This window comes from Epinephelus fuscoguttatus, linkage group LG19 (assembly GCF_011397635.1).
Source record: "Epinephelus fuscoguttatus linkage group LG19, E.fuscoguttatus.final_Chr_v1".
NCBI lineage: Eukaryota > Metazoa > Chordata > Actinopteri > Perciformes > Serranidae > Epinephelus > Epinephelus fuscoguttatus.
Genome location: NC_064770.1, coordinates 6,953,532 through 6,973,121, shown reverse-complemented (window position 1 = coordinate 6,973,121; position 19,590 = coordinate 6,953,532). Strand labels below are relative to the sequence as shown.

At 39.8% G+C, this 19,590-nt stretch overlaps 1 protein-coding gene across 1 annotated transcript in view; it reads left to right on the top strand.

Moving 5' to 3' along the window:
* The first annotated feature begins 906 nt into the window (after window positions 1–906).
* The window catches only part of LOC125879396 (NACHT, LRR and PYD domains-containing protein 12-like), a 29,524-nt gene continuing 10,840 nt past the window's right edge, over window positions 907–19,590 (top strand). The window contains exons 1-8 of the mRNA XM_049561250.1: window positions 907–2,429; window positions 6,951–7,241; window positions 7,410–7,514; window positions 8,129–9,980; window positions 12,917–13,090; window positions 15,475–15,654; window positions 16,064–16,216; window positions 19,311–19,484. Coding sequence (XP_049417207.1) covers window positions 6,962–7,241; window positions 7,410–7,514; window positions 8,129–9,980; window positions 12,917–13,090; window positions 15,475–15,654; window positions 16,064–16,216; window positions 19,311–19,484 — 2,918 coding nt within the window. The 5' untranslated portion in view covers window positions 907–2,429; window positions 6,951–6,961. The remainder of the gene's footprint in view (window positions 2,430–6,950; window positions 7,242–7,409; window positions 7,515–8,128; window positions 9,981–12,916; window positions 13,091–15,474; window positions 15,655–16,063; window positions 16,217–19,310; window positions 19,485–19,590) is intronic.

The following is a 19,590-nucleotide window of genomic DNA, read 5'->3' as shown; positions in this document are numbered from 1 at the left end:
GTTTCAAATCTGTTTTTTGAGTTTCAGACTTTTGACCCTGATGTGGCGTGGGGGGCGTGGCATCAACTGAGAGGGGTGTGGAATCATGAGTGACAGTGCCTTCAGGGAACGTAGGAACTAAAAAAAATTCTGACTCAGCACTTATATACACCATATTCATGTGACTGGCAGTGTAAAAATTGATGCCAGTGACAAACTTCCATTTAGAAATCTGTTTTAGACAGTACTGAGCACCAACTGCGGTATAAGAGCGATAAATTATGCCAGATTTTGCAGATCAACAGCCACATTTTTAGTGCTGATATGTCCGATTTCCACATAGCACTGTGAACGCAGCATAGTGTCCACTTTGCGATGATGGTGTCCAGTCGGTCGGGTCAATCTGCTGGAGCCCAAACATCCAGCACACAGGTGAGAAATGAACTGAAAAAAATAAGACCTCAAATGTTAAAATATATATGGAAGTGAAAAGTGAAAATAAATTATTCATTCAAAAGAATTACCGAAGTGAATCAAAATTATATTTAACCTGAAAAAACGTTTCATATACTTATTTTTTATTTTGAATACATTGTTGTATTTTTCAAAATTCAAGATCAACACATGAATTTTCAGTTTCAAATTTTATTTTTTCAAGTACAAAACATCTGACCCTAATGTAGCTCCACATGATACGAGTTCGGCCATTTCCCACAGCCAAGAAGTGATGATGTTGAAAATATAGAGGGAAAACAGGCAACACTAGATCCACCCACTCACTTCCCCATTTAATACTTCCACTTTTAATGGTTAACACTTTGAATGTGTTATGTCTAATGATGTGACAGCGGATCATAAGGTCAGTGGCCATTTATTTCTATTAAAACATAGAAGCAGGTTCAGATGGACTCACTCAGGATGAACCCTCTAAATAACATCTGGCTTATGTGTTTTGATTTAGGTACATTCTTAAATATTATTTCTACTCATTTCCTTTTTGGTTGAGTGATGAAAGAAAAGATCTGGATGACTTTGACTGACTTATCTATATATGTTACTTTATGCACAGGGTTAAAATCTTCTTCCTAAAAAGACATAGTGGTAGGGATCTTTTTACAGTGCAGTTTTTCTTTGAGAGTTTTTTTTTTATATGTTATAGTAAATCACATTACCTACAGCAAGACAACATCAGTTTTTTTTCAAGAAAGTTTCTGGAAAGTTGATTTTCAACATTAATTTGTCAAAAGTTCAATTGGAGATTGTTGTACTCTAATGCCTGTGTGATCCGATAAGTGCTGAAAAGGATGGCTCAAGTCCAAAGGAGACAAAGCCTGTTGACAAACTGGGCAACTTCTTGTGTGTTTCACCATCTTGTGGTGCTGCCATTACTGCTGTGGGAAGTCCCAGTGTCTACTGCTGCCTGCTGACAGTGACAGCAGCAAAGGTTGCAGGGATCATCTAAGCTAACTGATGACAAACTTTGGCATAAAATGTAGATATCATTGACTGTCTGCCAAATGATCTTTCCACGGTTAAAAAAAAAATCACTCCTACAAGCTGCTGCTGGTCAGCTGCGTTGACTCTAAATACGCTAAATGTGTCCACAGTTGACCGTAGTACTTAGGGAAATGGTTGGCATAGATAACAAACATAAGTATGTATTTAAAACTGAAGTTAAACTAAAGGCTTTTAAGGGACACCTACATGTTCTGATCCATGTTTTTAATAGCTGTCGTCACTATGAGAGCAATTATAACGCATTTAACTAAAAGTCATAAGTTAACACCCATTGTTAGTCCTGAATACCAGACAACATTGCACATGCTCTGTTTGTGATGCAGACCGAATGATGTTTACTTTGTGGTCATTAGAGCAACTAACATTGTATTTCACAGTAACACCACAGCTGGTTGATGGAGTTAATTTATTCTGTGGGACCCATAGATGTGTAATAATACCTGGATACTGGATCCTAAGATGGTGCCTATTCATTCCAAAGGAGTTGCTCTCTTGTCGCTTACACCAAACACGGCTATTTCATGAAGGCTGGGACATGCTGTTTGACCTCATGGGAGCAATGGGGTCTGAGACATTGTCAGTTTGAGTATCATTCAAAAAAACATTCCACCTTTAAAGTTGCCAGTAGCTGCAAACGGTAGCCTTTGAACAGCAAAGTGATTAATTATTTTTTCTCAGAATATAGATAGCTGCCTGTTCACTAGACAGACAAAAGGCAGGAAGATTCTCTTTATTTGAAATGATGTTGCAAATGTGTGGAGGGGAAGAGAGCAGAGTCAGCATCAGCCTAGCATTAGGACCCAGGTAAGGAGGTCCCCAGGTATAAACATTCACTTGGGTCTTCTTCCTGCATTGCAACACACCTGAGAGAGTGCAGCTGAAGCCAGTCCTTGTTGCCTTGGTTGTGACTTCATATAGATTCTTCATGTGAGGTGAGGGACTGAAACTTTAGTCATTGTTTAGACACAAGAAACATGGTGTGCTTAAGTAGGGTATTGATTCTGTGTACGCCATCTTGGGCACACAGTTAAACTGTGTTTTTTCCAGTCACCTGCGTGTCTCTAGTTCAGGGAACCATGTCGTAGTTCATCAAGGTAGATATCCATCTGATTATTTAATACTTTGTGTAATGTTTGTTGTCTCCTCCTGTATTTTGGTGTACTTTTGCTTTGTGTTTCAAAAAGCCAAAGACCAGACTGTTAGTCAAGCCAACACAGTTTTTTCGTTTTAAGCCCATATCAAACTAGAGGTACAGCTCTAAAGATGGCAACGTTGGGTGGGTGTTGTCACACACTGCTCCGTCCAGCACTCACTGTATTTCCTCATTATCGTTGACACAGAGGGAAGTCTGCACTTCGTTTATTGTCCACAGAAGGAAGTTACAAGCTGACATTTTCAGAACAAAATGGAACAGGCTGGAGTGAGAGTCTTCCTTGATGGGATATTTAAAAAAGTGAGTTTGTGCATTCAGTCCGTCTAAGCCAAACTCAGGGGTTTAGTGTTGCTGTAGCCTGATGCTACGCGACCTTTTTCTTTTCTCCGAGTGAGTATTAAAATATATGCAGTTCGCATAATCTGGCTGAAATTAATCTCTCTCTCTCTCTCTCTCTAAATATATATATATATATATTTATTACACGGCGCTATTAAATGCTGTATTCTGATTGGTCAGTAGCGGCATTCTGCGGTCTGATATTACTGTGTAATGACCGCTGCTAGTAGCATCGGTCAGTTGCTATGTAGCCCAGCGTTGCTAGGGATGCTGCCCTGCAACACTGCAGCTGTCAAACAACTTCCGAGGGACAACTTCTGATTTTCACGGATGCCGCTGAAGAAAAAGAATACCTACGGACTTTCTCTGCCAAAAACAAAAGAAGACGGATTTGAATACACACTCGGCAGTCATGCTTAATGACATTTTGCGCGAGTTTTATGCCTCGGTTCAGTCCACTAAGCCTGGGTGAGTACAAAACTTTCACCAAAAGTTGTCGAATCCGGTCGGTTTTAATGCACTTCGCAGAGGCAGACAACATTATTTATTTAACTGATAATTAGCCGTGTAATAAGCGGGATAATGTATAATGAGCCGGTGAATACTGGGAAAATAACTCCCTTCAGGGGAATGAATGATCTGTGTGCTAGGTACCCCAACAGAGTGGTGACCACAAAATGCCAACAGTACGAAACCGTTCCATTGGTATCATCCACAACTTTTCACAATGGAAACGCAAAAAAAGCGTACCGAACTGAACTGAACTGTACTGTACTGCTCAGTTGAAACATGGCTTGAAATGTTACAGGATACTTCAAATGTACTTGATGATATATGCCAACTCCATCACGCTGCTGGTCTTTTACTGATGGCAAAACAGGTTTGTCCATGTTGTCAGTAGAGCAACACAGAGCACCATGACATTTATATTCTTCAGTATGTGTGGTCTCGTTGATATATCAATATTACTACAGTCAATTGACTGAATGGAAACTGTCAGATGAGGCAAATGCTCATGTAAACTTTGCACATTCAGTGAGAATACTGTGAATGACTGAATGCTCATTTGGAGTCCTTTGGTATGGGGTACAAAGGCTGCCTACAGAGCTTTTGTGTTGTGTTTTATAACACAACACAAAAGTAACTCATAACTCCTCATAATATGCACAATGTGATTGGTTGATGCCTTTATCTGCAAAGTGAAAGCTTGTTGTGCAACATTACTGTATGAAACAACTTAATATAACAATACATACAAAAACAACAGTTCAAAATAATACATTGATGTGTGAATTAATTGCAATAAAAAATGTGCCATGGCCTTAAGTCCAGCAAGTTATATTCTACTGTGGAAATCTTATCAATCTTTTCAAATCTTATCTGTTACTTACTGAGTAGCAAATGAGGTATTGACCTTTACCCCCTGATACTGTAGGTGTGTCTGGAAGTTCCATATATTTTCCTGTAGAGTTTGTGTTATGTATTGTGCTAGCCCCTAAACTGAATGGAGGAGCATTAATGACACAGAAACTTGGTCTAGTGCACTGGCAACTTGTGACAACAACCTAGGTTCTTGTTCTTGTTCTTCTACAGGACTTGTCATCCACAAGTCTTTTTTATCGAAACAGTGTATTTCCTTTTTGTTTAGGTATCTTTCATGGCAAGCTTAAACATGTAGAATTTCCTCTGTGGGAATGAATTCAACTGAATGGGAACATCTTTCAAACACAAATGTGTCAACTACACTGCTTTTTGTGCACACACAGCAATTTGTGTCAATACTAGAGGTGTACAGAGATGCCATTTCTGTATCTATTCAGCCATAAAAATGATCTGTCTCTGTCTCTGTCTCTGTATCTGTATCTCTATCTGTGTTTGGACAGGAGAACAGAAGTGGGCATGATTTATACCAGAAGTCACAATATACCTAATATTCATTGACAACAAAATTGTTGTGCCTTCAAAGCATCAAATTTATTTAATCATGGCATATAATTAATTATGAAATATATTTTCCAACTGCATACTGTACTCTTCATCTCATCAAGTTATATGATTTATGAAAATATTGAATAAATAAATAAATGCATAAATAACTAAATATGCCAGTGAAATTAATAAATATGGTAACAAAATAAATTGTGAAATAAATAAATTAGAAAATAAATATCTATATACAAAATATAAATATGAATATACAAATGAATCAATGCAGTATGTTACATGTTAATTTTTTTTGTCTTTAAGCTTAACCTTTTGTTTCAGTCAATATTTAGAGAGAGTGCGGTTGTTTAAATTGAGAAAATGAACACATACAGCTGGACAACAACAGGTCCTAAGCTTCATTTTGGCTAATAATTTGATTAAGTTTAAAGGAAATCTAGCTGCCACACCAGGCTTTTGTCTCGCTACTCCTCCTCATCCTCCTTGACGTGAGAGTGATAACCAGGAGTGGTCAGCTATCAGCCCGCTGCCTGCTGCCTGCTCCCCAATGACTTGCGGGAGATGAGTGTAGAATGTAGCAATCACTTTTCAGTACTGTGTGGTAAATGAAACAACTAGTGAGTGAAGTCCTACATTTAGAATAAATTACTGGCTACATTACTTTCACAGTAAATTACTGTCATTTTTACAGTAAACTGTTGGGAAATTGCAATTGTATACTGTGATTTTACAGTAGCTATGCCTGCATATTATTGTGATTTAGCAGTGTGTTCCTGTAACATTACCATATTTAACCGTAACCTCACAGTTAAAGCCCATTACATTATTGTCATAATAACAGTATGTTCCTGTGAATTACTGAATTTAACTGTAACTTCACAGTTTATGTACATTTTATTACTGTAATTAAGCAATATGCTCCCATAGAATTTTTGTATTTCACATATGTTATTTTGATTTAGCAGTATGCTCCTGTAAAATTGCTATATTTACCTGCATGAATTTCATGATAAAATTCTAAATTTGGTTAAATATCACAGTAAAAGCTGGGGAGATGATAATAATGTAATTTACTATGTTACATATTGTAACTTCCTGGAAATAATTTGCAGTGTAAAGAAAAACATTTTTAGAGAAACATACTGCTGAGCAAATTACATTTTCTACAAACATAATCAGGACATTTTGCTAATTTAGGTGTCTAGCAAGTCACAAAAATATTGATACTAAAACAGTTAGCAAAATTGTTCACTGACATATTCCAGTTATCAGCAAAATGTTCAATGACAACATATTGGACAACATATTGGTTGGACAACATATTGGTTGTCCAGACATGAACCTGCAGTTATGGTGTCAAGGTCCTGCACTTTTTTATGCCCATCGTCCCTCCCTAAACCACTTCCATCTGAAGCCTCCGCAGTACATGAGTGTAATGTTCCCTTACTTGAAGGAAGCATCATCTCTGAACATAATCCGGGCAACGATTACATTGCCACAACGCTGCAATTAAGAAAGCAGTTTGGTCACATACAAATGTAATTTCTAGGAGACAGGGTTGGCGAGAGAGATGAGGAAAGAAATACAGCCCAGAAATGAGGATTGTTTCTTCGAAGAGCCAGCATCATGAATCCAAAATTCACGAGGAGAATCTTCACTACATTTGGAAAAGAAACAGCTGAGAGGTGAAAATGTGTACAGATGATAGCAAATTCAATCAAAAACCAACTTACAGGTCTGTTGGGGTGATGACACATCCATCCACATCCATTTAGTAAGGACAAAATGTTCACTGTGATGCAAATGATGTGTTTGAGCTCACTTACCGCGACGCTAAAATTAGATGAATTGATATGGAGGTAAATAAAATGATATGGAGGGATTGGATTTTAAAAACACCCAGGTTCCAGTTTTTACCAGAGCTATCAAGTTAGCTTAAGAAATCTGCTGCATGAAACTCTGGATATTCAAATAACTGAGGTCAGGTGACTAATTACCAAACTGTTCTTTCGTGAAGAGGAAGCACTGATGGCGTCACATGTGGAGCTCCTCTTTGGAGTTCTGGAGGACTTGGGGAATGAGGAGCTCAAGCATTTCCAGTGGTTCCTGAAGCAGGCTGGCATCATAGAAGGCTTCCCAGCTATTCCAAAGAGCCGGCTGGAGAAAGCCGACAGGCAGGACACGGTGGATCAGATGGTGCAGACCTACGGCCTTTGTGAAGCTCTGCAGATCACAGTGGAAGTTCTGAAAAAGATCAGCAGGAATGATTTGGTGGAGCATTTTCATGAAAGTGGTTCTGAAGCTAACCGTGAGTACTAGACAGATTTCAAGTCTTTTATACCTTTGATTGGCTGGCACTAAACCAAAATTATATATGAAATTCAGTTCCTGGATTTCCATCATTTTGAGCAAAAAGGAGGGCCTCTCTAAAGGTCCCCTCTCTCTCTTTCTTTTTATCTCTGTCTGTCTCTCTCAGAGGTTGCCACAGATGTTGGAGAGACTTCAAAGATTAAAGGAGCTTCTTCCATTCAACAGGCACACAAAGTTCCTCGACCTCCCACCCCTGGTGCTCAAGCTGAAGGTGAAGCTATTTCAGTTTACAACTAATCATTCTTTTGGTCACTACCTAAAGCTCATGACCATAGCTAAGGGTTGAGACATATCAGAGACAATCAAAAGCTTTTCCTTCTTGCTCAGCTCCCTCTCCAGTGCAGTGCCCACATCTCTGCTCATGCCACAATCCAGACTGCCGATCCATCTCATGCTCCATTTCACCCTCACTTACATACAAACCACTGTGTGCTTTTTCATAGAATATCATATGAACTATCGTATGAGGAGACAGTTCTGTCTGATATCAGCCACTGCTTGGCAACATTTTTAATTTGTTTTCCTATAATATCCACCACTGGCTGCTAAAATATGATAAATCTTATTATGGTTGTGTTTGGGAAACAAAACATTTGGTAAGGGTTAAGGGAAACTGTAGTTTTGGTTAAAGAGTTATGATTTCAACTGACTTAAACCACAAAAAAATACTAATCAAATTTTTATTATGTAGTCAAATAACAATCAGTCGCTAACCATAACGAAGGAGTTTAGTGACCAAAACATAAAAACACATTGGACGCAGGGCATTGTAAGATCCAGGAGATTTATACCCTACACTGAAGAATGTGACTTTACTCCATACAGATTTGTTGGTACCAGTACTAAAGCCTCCACGGTCCATCATATCATACCAATGCATGCTCCAGTCGAACCTCCAGAACAAGTACATGTGTATACCAGAAGGTTTGTCAAAGACTAAGGATAAGAAACTTCTCGATGACATTTACACAGAGCTCTACATCATAGATGGGAATTATGAAGATGTCAACAGCCAGCATGAGTTCAGCCACATTGAAGTGACATCAAGAAAACGTGAGGGAACCGAGAGATTAATTCAACACAACGACATCTTCAAACACCCGTCTGGGAAAAACACACCTGTAAGAACAGTGCTGACCAGTGGGATCGCAGGAATTGGCAAAACATTCCTTATTTCAAAATTCATCCTGGACTGGGCTGAAGGAAGAGCCAATCAAGATGTGCATCTCACATTCCCCTTCACTTTCCGCCAGCTGAATTTACTCAAGGGCAGAAGGTTTCGTTTTGCTGAGCTCATTCACAAATGTATCAGAGAAACCAAAGACATCAGTGAGGAGGCTCTTAATTACATCTTCACAAAACTACAGGCTTCAGGAAACACCAACTATGACAAGAGTAAATTCAAACTTCTTTTTGTGCTTGACGGGCTGGATGAAAGCCGCCTACAACTTAACTTCAGTTACAAAGAAGAATGTTCTATTGATGAGCCACTGATGGTTAATGATCTGCTGGCATGCCTCATTCAAGGGAAACTTCTCCCTTCTGCTCGCCTCTGGATAACCACGCGACCGGCAGCGGCCAGTCAGATCCCTTTTGATTTTGTTGACATCATGACAGAGGTGAGAGGGTTCACTGATCCACAGAAGGAGGAGTACTTCAAAAAGAGATTCAGAGATGTGCAGACAGTCAGCAGAATCATGTCCCACATCAAGACATCACAAAGTCTCCACATCATGTGCCACATTCCAGTTTTCTGCTGGATCACAGCTAAAGTTCTGAAGCAAATGTTGAGAGAAGATGAGAGAAAAGAAATCCCTCAAACTCTGACTGAGATGTACACAAAATTCCTTGTGTTTCAGATCAAGCAGACAGCACTGAAGTATGACACAGATAAAAACATCAAGATCATCGAGTCACTTGCAAAGCTGGCTTTTTACCAGTTGGAGAGTGGTAATCTGATCTTCTATGAAGCAGACTTGAACAACAGTGGCATTCATCTTAGTGAAGCGTCAGTATACTCAGGGGTGTTCACACAGATCTTCAAGGAAGAAGATGGGCTGAACGAAGATCAGATGTTTTGTTTTGTCCATCTGAGCATTCATGAGTTTTTGGCAGCTGTTTTTGTGGTCCTGTCACTTTGTAATAACAGAAAGGATGTGATGGCTAAACCGCAAACACCTCTCCAACATCTACAGGTGCTTTTCAGAAAAGCATCTACCACTGAGATCTGTATGAGAGCTGTGGACAAGGCCTTGCAGAGTCCAAATGGACATCTCGACTTGTTCCTCCGCTTCCTTCTGGGTCTGTCATTGAAGTCAAATCAGGATCTATTACAAGGCCTGCTGAAAAAGACAGGAAGCAGTACAGAGACCAACAAGAAGCTAGTGAAGTACATTAAAAAGAAGATCAGGGAGAATCCCTCACCAGAGAGATGCATCAACCTCTTCCACTGTCTGAGTGAACTGAAGGATTGTTCCCTGGTGGAGGAGATCCAGCATTACCTAAGAACAGGAAGCCTCTCCACAGCCAACCTCTCTCCTGCTCAGTGGTCAGCCCTGGTCTATGTGTTACTGTCATCTGAAAAAGACTTGGATGTGTTTGACCTCAGCAAATACTACAAATCAGATGAGGTTCTTATAAGAATGCTGCCATTGGTCAAAGCCTCAAGAACTGCACTGTAAGTACTAGTTTAAGTTATTCAAACACTTGCATATACTATACTATATACTATATACACCTTTTGGTGCCTTTATGAGATGCATTGGGCTTTCAACTAACTCCAAAGTAAACCCATCCATGGAAATATATGGCGCTTCAAGCAACTGATTTAGTATAAAGAGCGAAAGTCTGTGAAGGGCAGAAGGGAGGTGAGGTGTATGAGTCAAACAAAACTGGACTTTTACGCAGCAGACTGCTGTTTATATCCCATGTAAATCCAAAAGTCATATTGTTTTAATGTAACATTACATAACTTTATGTATGGTTGTCAGACACTTGTCTGGCTCACCGGATGTAGACTGTGGCTTTAAGCCTGCCATTGGGCGCTGCATTCTCCCTTCCTTCCATTACCAGTGTGTTACTGTTTTTTTAAATTCCCTTGTGGGAAACAACAACATCCTCAGAGCTAAAAAACGTACTGAAAATGGCAAATTTTGACAAAGATTCAGATCAGGCAATAAGACATGCCTGCTTTGTATTTTCTGAGAATTGTTGTAAAGATTCACAACGAATAAAACAACATGTTAACGCACCTCAGAAAAGCCCAGACGCTGTCTCACAGGACTCTCGTACCCCCGATGTTGATCCATTTTCAGGCATGGCCAGTCTGAATTGATTTGCCACATCTTTTAATTCTCAGGCAGCCGCATGCACCAGAGACATTGACTTCACCAATGTACCAATCTATTCCACATATCTCATGCTGCTGTGATACTGTTGTGATAATGTTCTGCTAGAGCCACAAACAGTCAACAAATCATCTCTGATTTCAAGGGTCCACTAAGCTCCTCCAGAGCTAAAGTATAGTCAGGCTTGACCTTTAGGGTACCGATTATCAAATCTTGTTTGTCTTTTTATCATTAAAAGTTGAATCCCACAGTGACTTACACATGTTAATGTTTTCTCAGGCTTTTTTTTTGTGGCGCCATTTTAATGACAGTGCTCGCCTCCTCATGGGCAAATGTTTCACCAAAACAAGTTCACCACTGCATCCTGGACTTAGTGCTGCCCAAAATGACTGGGATTGGTTTAAAGAAATGAAAACAAACCAGAGCATTTTCCCCTATAGCAGAAATATAGTTGGTGATTCAAGACCTTTTTCTTGTGCTGACAAAGCACTGGGAGACAGGTCTGACTACATGAGACTTGTCATACACTGTTGTCATTCACCTGAAGTTAGACATCAGTTATGTTATGCAGGACACTTATTTTAACCCCAAATATGATCTTTTTTTCTAAACCTCAACAAGTAGTTTTGTTAAAAGGTACCCTGTGCATGGCTATCAGATGCTGAGGGGCGTGAAACAGTGTCAGTAACAACCTGGGAATAAGAGTTGGTACAGGTTGTTACAATGCAACCACACTAAATTACTATCATAACAAGGGTTTTTCACCATTTATATGAAAAAAAAACCTTGAAATGGTAACAACACAGAGAGGTGCTGCTGAAATTTTGTAACGTCATTGAATGTAATGATTGGGTCTTTGGTCTTCTGTGTTGGTAGAATATTTTTGTTCCAACACAGTGCAGCACTCTGCAGAGTTAGTTTTGAAATTGAATTATCTCAGTGTATGCCCACATTAAGTAGCTAGCTGACTCTATGTTTTTCCTGAAGTGAAGTTATTATTGTCAGTCTTTACTCCATGATGTGCTGAGATGTGCTGCATCATGTTTCCACCCCAGGTAATACAGGTGTTGTCATCAATGTCATCAAATACAAACATGTTCCCATACTATCAGCTTGTGATACATATGCGTGGGTGAAAAACAGTGTAACACATGGTTGAAACTGTGAAATGATCGTAGTTGGGTTTAGGCAACAAAACTACTTGGTTACTTTAAGAAAAAAAATATTTTGGGTTAATACAGCACTGACTTTTGATGTTACACGAAAATTGGTCTTCTGGATGAGCGCTCTGTGTTTGTTTGACCCATCCCGCCCACCTTACAACGACTTTCTTGTTCTTTATGCTATGTAAGCAGTCTCAATACATTCTCATCCCAACTTGTCAAATACTGTTACTTTGTCAGTGGACATACACGTCAAAATATGACGTTACCTTCCTGCATCTGTTTTCGACATTCATAGACGCTGTGTCAATTTACGCTTGTAAGATGCATTGTGTTTTGTCAAAATACACTTACGTTTTCACAGCAAATGTACACTTTCTGCTCATTACATGCATACTGTCTTTTCAAAATAAACTTACAGCATGGGTAAAACACTTCATTTAGAAAAAAACATAGTTTGGCTTAAAATTCACACAGGACAGGAACAGCACGCTCCTGGGTAAAAGTCCAGAGTTTGTTTGACCCACCCACCTCACCTCCTGCCTGCCCTGTGCAGACTTTCTTGCTCTTTATATTACTGTAGTTGGCGGCAGAGTTATAATCTGCCACCAACCGAAGCGTACCATTCCGCTGTGAAGGGTATCTCTCTGTGTTTGTGTCTGATGTTAATGTCTACTGACAAAGTGGTGGTATTTGATGACTTGGGTTGTTGCTCACTGCCTGTAAAACTGATGTGCCTAGTGCGTATTATACCGCTGCAAAAGATGTCTCTCTGCGTTGGTGTCTGACACCAAAATCACTGACAAAGCGACAGTATTTGACGGGTTGGGAATGAGTTGGTTGGCAGCTCTGGGCAACAAATATTGCCACAGATGGGTTTAGTTTGAAATAATCTCATGCTTAAGGCCATAACAAAGCATTGATATTTGAAGACCTGGGAATGACAACCAGCTGTGTCATGATATGCCTGGCTGTCTGAAATTAACATTTTGTGCAAATCTGAATTAAGCTACCTTCTAGGTGAAATAACACCTTCCTTGATATAATATGTGCTGTTAAAACAAAATAACTTTCCTATCCCACTCTGTCTCATTCTAAATCAGACTGAACCAATGTGAGCTCTCACACCTTTCTTGTGAAGCTCTGGCCTCAGTTCTCAGCTCGCAGTCCTCAAATCTGAGAGAGATGGACCTGAGTAACAACAACCTGCAGGATGCAGGAGTGAAGCTGCTCTCTATTGGACTGCAGAGCCCACACTGTAGACTGGAAAAGCTAAGGTCAGTATAGGAGAACATTTTGCAAAATGTAATAATTATAGCAAAGCTTAATCTACACAGTACTTCTTGAGTTTTTTAAGATTTTAAGAATATTTAATTGGCTAATTGACCCCATACTGTTTGATGTAAAATTGAATCTTTAACAATGCATATCAAAGCAAAAGAGATTGATTGCAATAAAGACTAAAAGAAAATAAGGTTCAAAGTTAAGAAGAAAATATCACCCCATTTCCAAAAAAGTTGGAACACTGTGTAAAACGTAAACAAAAACAGAATGCAATGAGTTGCTAATCCTTTCTGACCAATATTCAATTGAATCCAGTACGAAGATGTAATATGTAATGTTAAAACTGATGAACTTGAATGTTTTTTGTAAATATACACTCGTTCTGAATTTAATACCTGCAGCATGTTCCAAAAAAAGTTGGGACAGGAGCATGTTTCCCACTGTGTTACATAAAATTTTCTTTTAACAACACTGTATTTCAGTGCCGTCAGTTCCTGAACAAATTGTTGGAGTTTTGAAAGTGAAATTCTTTCCCATTGTATCTTGATATACGACTACAATTGCTCACCAATACAGGGTCTCTGTTGCTGTTACACGTTTTCAATGGGAGACAGCTCTGGACTGCAGACAGGCCAGTCTTGACATTGTGGCCGGCTTTTTAAATTTGTGCTGGTAACAATTTGGATGGTCCTTTTCAATCTCAGCCCAGAGGACACACTGTCTATGATTTCCAAAAGCAATTTGAAATGTGGACTCGTCAGGCTACAGCACACTTTTCTAATCGGATGTGCTCAGGGCCAGAAGTCATATGTGTTTCTGGATGTTACTATAAAATGGCTTTGCATGGTAGAGCCTTAACTCCTATTTGCAGATGCAGCAAAGAACTGTCTTTAACAGCCATGGTTTTCAAAAGTGTTCCTGAGCCCATGCAGTAATATCCTTTATGCAGTCATGTTGGTGTTTAATTCAATGCTGTCTGATAGGGCTGCACGATATATTGTTTGAACATCGCCATCGTGGTGTGCGCATGTGCGATAGTCACATTGCAGGATGTGCAATGTTTTCTCTTTTTGCTTCAGAAAAGCAGCTCTGAAGAGAGCACTGAAAATGAGCGACATGCAAGAGGGAGAAACAGTAAAGGTGGATTTATGCCTGGTACACACTACACGACTTTTCTGCCCGTTCTAAAAGTCACTATGTCACATTACACGATTGTGGAGTCATAAAATCCTCACTACTACTACACACTACACAGTGGTACACACCAATTATCCCTGGTCGTCTTTCACGGTGTGTGTGATGTCATTGGGTTATTCTTGTCCTATTTTTATTACTTTTACTATTATTTCAGTCACCATGTCTGTTCATGTGCCAGCCGAAATGTTGTAGTCACCTAATAAGCGCCAGCAGATGGCAGGAGCTACATTTGAAGTACCGTATGCAAATATACAAGCCACTGAATCCTCCACAACTAGTTCCTACAATGTTTCACAATAAAAGCCTATTTAGAAAATGGAGGGATTCTCTCAGCTGAGGTTATAAGGGGCTTTTAATTTGAAAAAAATTCATGGAAGTGTTGAGTTTGAAATGACGGTTTGATGCATTAACTTCATCAAGGCAATGGGAGCAGATAAAAAGTAAAAATATAAAGATACGGAGGGATTAATACATAATGTCCCGTCTATAATGTAGTCTGTTTCAAATGAAGCAGGTAGCCTCTGCAGCTGTGGTGAGTAAAAGCCCCGCTGCTATTTTTTAATTTTCTTACTTTAAGTCATCTGGTGAAAATTCTTGTATTTTTTAATATCGCAATATATATATATTTTTTCCAATATTGTGCAGCCCTACTGTCTGAGGGGTCAAACGTCACAGGGATTTAATGCTGGTTTTCAGCCTTGCCCAGAGATTTCTTTGCATTCTCTGAATCTTTTGGTGATATTATTGATTGTAGATGTTGAAATCCCTAAATTCCTTGTAGTTGTGCTTTGAGAAATGTTGTCTTTAACTGTTAGACTATTTCATGAGTGGTGACTCTCATACCATCCTTGCCTGTGTAGGACAGCTTTTTGAGGATGCCCCTTTCACACCCAGTCATGATACTATCACCTGTTACCAAAGCTGTTTACCTGTAGAGTATTCCAGGTGCTCCAAACAGTTTCGGAGCATGTTGCAGGCATTAAATTCAGAATGATTGTAAGTTTATCAGTTTGAACATTTAATATCTTGTCTCTGTACCATATTCAATTGAGTATAGGTCAAAAAGGTCAAATTATTGCATTCTGTTTCTATTTACGTCTTACACAACATGCCAGTTTTGGGGGGGGATTGGGATTGTAGACAAGTACAGTACAAATGAATGATAGACTGCCACATGCAGGTTGTCAAGATGTGAGGCCATAGAGGAAGGCTACGTGTCTTTGGCCTTATCCTTGAGCTGCAACTGCTCCCATCTGAAAAAGCTGGATCCGAGCTACGATGAAGAAAGACCAAGAAAACTAAGAAAGAATCCACTGTCTCTGAAAAAGGGCATGGGGCTACGTCGACTATCATATCCATCGTACAGTATCTTTTTATTTATTTATCATTGATTGCTCAAATTTTAACTTTAGTGTCTTTGAATATTTGTGATTCATTGGTATTTGACAAAAACTATTACAATATAGAGTGATTATAAAATGATGAACACTTTACACCAGGGATGACAGTCGGTACAGCACTGTGAGTTTCATTATGTCGTTTTTAATTTATTTAATTGCAAAGGATGTACTTTCTTTAGGCCTATATATTTATTAACCCACATACTATGATCTTACCATTACAGTGTGATAATAAAACTATTGTACAACAGTTGACAGCAACTCACAAATTACATGTTACATATTTATTGCTGTAGGTTACATACTATTAAATTATTATTTATAATACATATTGACTATCTTTTAATTTCTATTTTTTCTTTGACCAAGATACCCTGAGCTAACAGGGCCATGCTGTCACAATGTGGGACAGTACTGCAGCCTGAGAGAGCTGGACCTGAGTAACAACAACATGAACTTTAAAGGACTAAAGCTGCTTTCTCCAGGACTGGAGAATCCACACTGTAGACTGCAAACTCTCAGGTCTGTTCACGGTTCTTTCACTTGAGCCAGTCATATGGTTCTTTATTTCTTTTTTTGTTACAGACAGGCATGTGATTAGCAAAGGACAAAAACGCAGAAAAATATGACAGGCCTAAGATAGATTGGGGTCGCGCCAAGGTTCAACTAATGGTGTTTGTAAATAACTTGTGCTCTGCCCATATGATGCTCACGTAACTTAGAACTCATATAGATATTTACACACCTTGGGCCAGATCCACAAAGAATGGATTGCTCCTGCTAATAGCGCCATTATTTGCGCAGAATTAGCTCACGCAATCTGCCCTGTTTTAGCGCCTTATCCTCAAAAGAATTTGCTCTAATCATATGCCGGCGCTAACACGCCCACAAAGTTTGGCAGCTGAGCGCAATTTGCGGCACATGGCCCTGTTGATGGATGACTGTGAGAGCCCTGAGACGCCTGCAATGGGGTTCTGGAAAGAGCCAGATGCAAGAACCTGTAGTGTAGACACTAGAGATGGGCGGATGGCAGTTATAACCGCCAGGTCGATCGGGTGATAAAAATGAACAATCTGATTAATGGCGGATGGGTTATGGGCGGGTGAAAATAATAGCCTAATAATAACTTTTATTTAAATCGCACCCTTTAAAAACAAAGTTTACAAATTGCTTTGACAAACATTAATGAGGGGAAAATGTATTGCATGCTCTAAAATGTGAAATGAGCCTACTTGTGTCGTGTGCAATACAATAGGCCCTCTATATCATCATGCTTATATCCCGCTGATAAATAATGTATGATTGGGTGGGCAAGCATACTCTTTAAATGTGTCATGTGGAAGGGTTTATTTAACACAGTGATCCCCGCAGCAGCAGAAATGAGTGTCTCCTAATTAAGAGTGCCAATGTGCGCCTTTACGCACGGAGTAACGGCGCCATTTTATTGATTATTTTAATGTCAGTCAGCTGACAGGATCGGCCAGGATCTAATCTTTCCTGATAATATAAACATGCGGGTGCGGGTGGATGCGGGTCTGTAATTACAGAAAATTAATTTGCTCGGATGGGTGGTGGATGGATGACTGTTGGATAGATGCGGATTCAGGAGCCATCAGAGCCCATCCGCGCATCACTAGTAGACACTAATTTGACAATGCCAGTAAAGCATGGGATCTCTGGGTGGCAGGCTCATTGTCATCCTTGATGTCATCTAGTAGCGCAAGGATCGTGCGGCCTGGCAACCGGTATCTGCAAATGATTTCATTGTCACTTAAATCAAAAAGTGATACTCTCTTCCGATAAATCCTTTCTGGTGCGCGCCTGCCATTACGGTGCCTTCGCCTGGCTACAATCACTGCTGCCATGATTACCGGAGTCCTGGCATGACAGCCCTTATATAGGCTATGCTCCACAGTTACCACCAACTGAGTGAAATTTGCAATCATTTTGCGTGAGAGAGAGGGTGAGAGAGGGAGAAAGAGAAATTGCGCGGATTTAATACACGGGTCTCACTGGTGTTAAATAGCACCGCTTTACTGCCTGTGGCAATTTGCGCTGGTCTTTGTGGATTAGGTGGTATTTGCAATGAGGCTTATTTGCATAAGAAGGGGGCAATTTTGCGCAGGATTTATGAATATTCCCTAATTTACATGCATGCAAATTGGACTGGCGCAGCTAGGAGTGGCAGTGCAGTTTGTGTTCGGTTTGCGTGCATTTCACCCTTTGCGTGTGCTTTTTGGATTGCACGCTATTTTTTTTCTCTCATTTGCACAGGTTTAGCGGTCGCAAAAGCAGTGCAATCCTTTTGAGGATCTGGCCCCTTGTTTTTTCTGTTTAAACCAGAGAGCATGTTGTGCCACTGCTTCCCTTTTTTTGACAAAATCTTGGTATATCCACGACTAACTTTTGGACTTTGTGATTGACTTCCACGAATTTCCCTCTCTGATTGGTCTTGTGTTGTCTGTCTGCTGAGATAAGATACAAAATTATAACACTTCCTTTTTTTTAAGTGACCCTACTCAAAATTTTTATTTTTACTTAGGGCTAAAGAAAAATATCCCAAATTCCCAGGTCTGGCCTGGCACTATAAGCAACCACCCCCACCCCCTCACCCTCCAAAAAATATAATTTTCTTTTACAGATTTACATGATCCATGTAGGTCACATTTTCAGGTAGAAAAATCTGGAATTCTAGTTTAAGGCCCTGATCACACAGAAAGTGTTTTGCAGGTTGCCCAAACGCAAGGCGCACCGCACTGCCTTTTTAGAATTTAAAAAAAAAATTAAATACCACTAGGAAAAATTCACTTGTGGTGCTTTTTTGTTGGCACATCACCTCCGTACCCTAACCTTTCACTGTCATCAATCTACCATTTATTTTTTCAATGTTATTTATTTTACAGTACTAGCTAGTCACTAAAATGGACAGGTGGAGAGTACTTGCTGTAGCTCTGGTTGAGGGTGGGAGGCTGTTCGTAAATAGTTTGTTGGGCACAGGGAAACCGGGATCTGTGTGGAAACATGAGACCCTAGAAAAGAGGGTGGATCATGGGGAGTGCCATCAGTTGGTCCAGGAGCTTCACCTCAAGATGGCTGTTTCAAGTACTGCACTTCTATGCTTCCACACCTGCTGTTTTGTTTTTATCCAGCAACTGCTACCACCAGTTTCTCCTCCATTGTTTGCGAACTGTAAACTTTTTTGTTGTGACCCACACAGATGGCCTGCCCCTCAAATCATGTGATTGGACAATGGGAAAAAAGCAGAGATGATGTTGGGTGCTTTTCTGCTCTGAGTTGAAGTTTTTTCGACTGAAGTCCAGAGCGCCAAAATGCCAGGCACCTAGAGTGCAGAAATGTGAGGCACTTAGCAATGCAAAAACAGCGAGCAAAAAGTTTAATTCTCATTAAAAAAAAAAAAAATACAAAAATCCGCCTCCAGCTGCTAAAATGCTTTCTATGTGATCAGGGCCTAAACTGGGAAAATCACATCCCTGTATATAACATCTGTCATGGTGTATAAGAACATTGCTAAAATGTCTGTACCTATCCCAAATATTATTATGTTAAAGCTCATCAATCTGAAACAAAAGAATTGTCTCCACTAAATCTTTTTCAGTCTCAGTGGGTGTAACCTGTCGATGTACAACTGTGTACATCTGGCCTCAGCTCTAAGCTCCCAGTTCTCCAGTCTGAGAAAACTGGATCTGAGTAACAACGACCTGCAGGATTCAGGAGTGAACTGGCTCTCTGGTGGGCTGGAAAGTCCACATTGTAAACTGGAAACACTTAGGTCAGTAACCCTGAACTTTTGCTTTTACATGCTTTTACATTTACCTTATTTCCAGCTTGCCAGCATAAACGTGGTCAGTGGAGGACTGAGCATGTACTCTGACTCT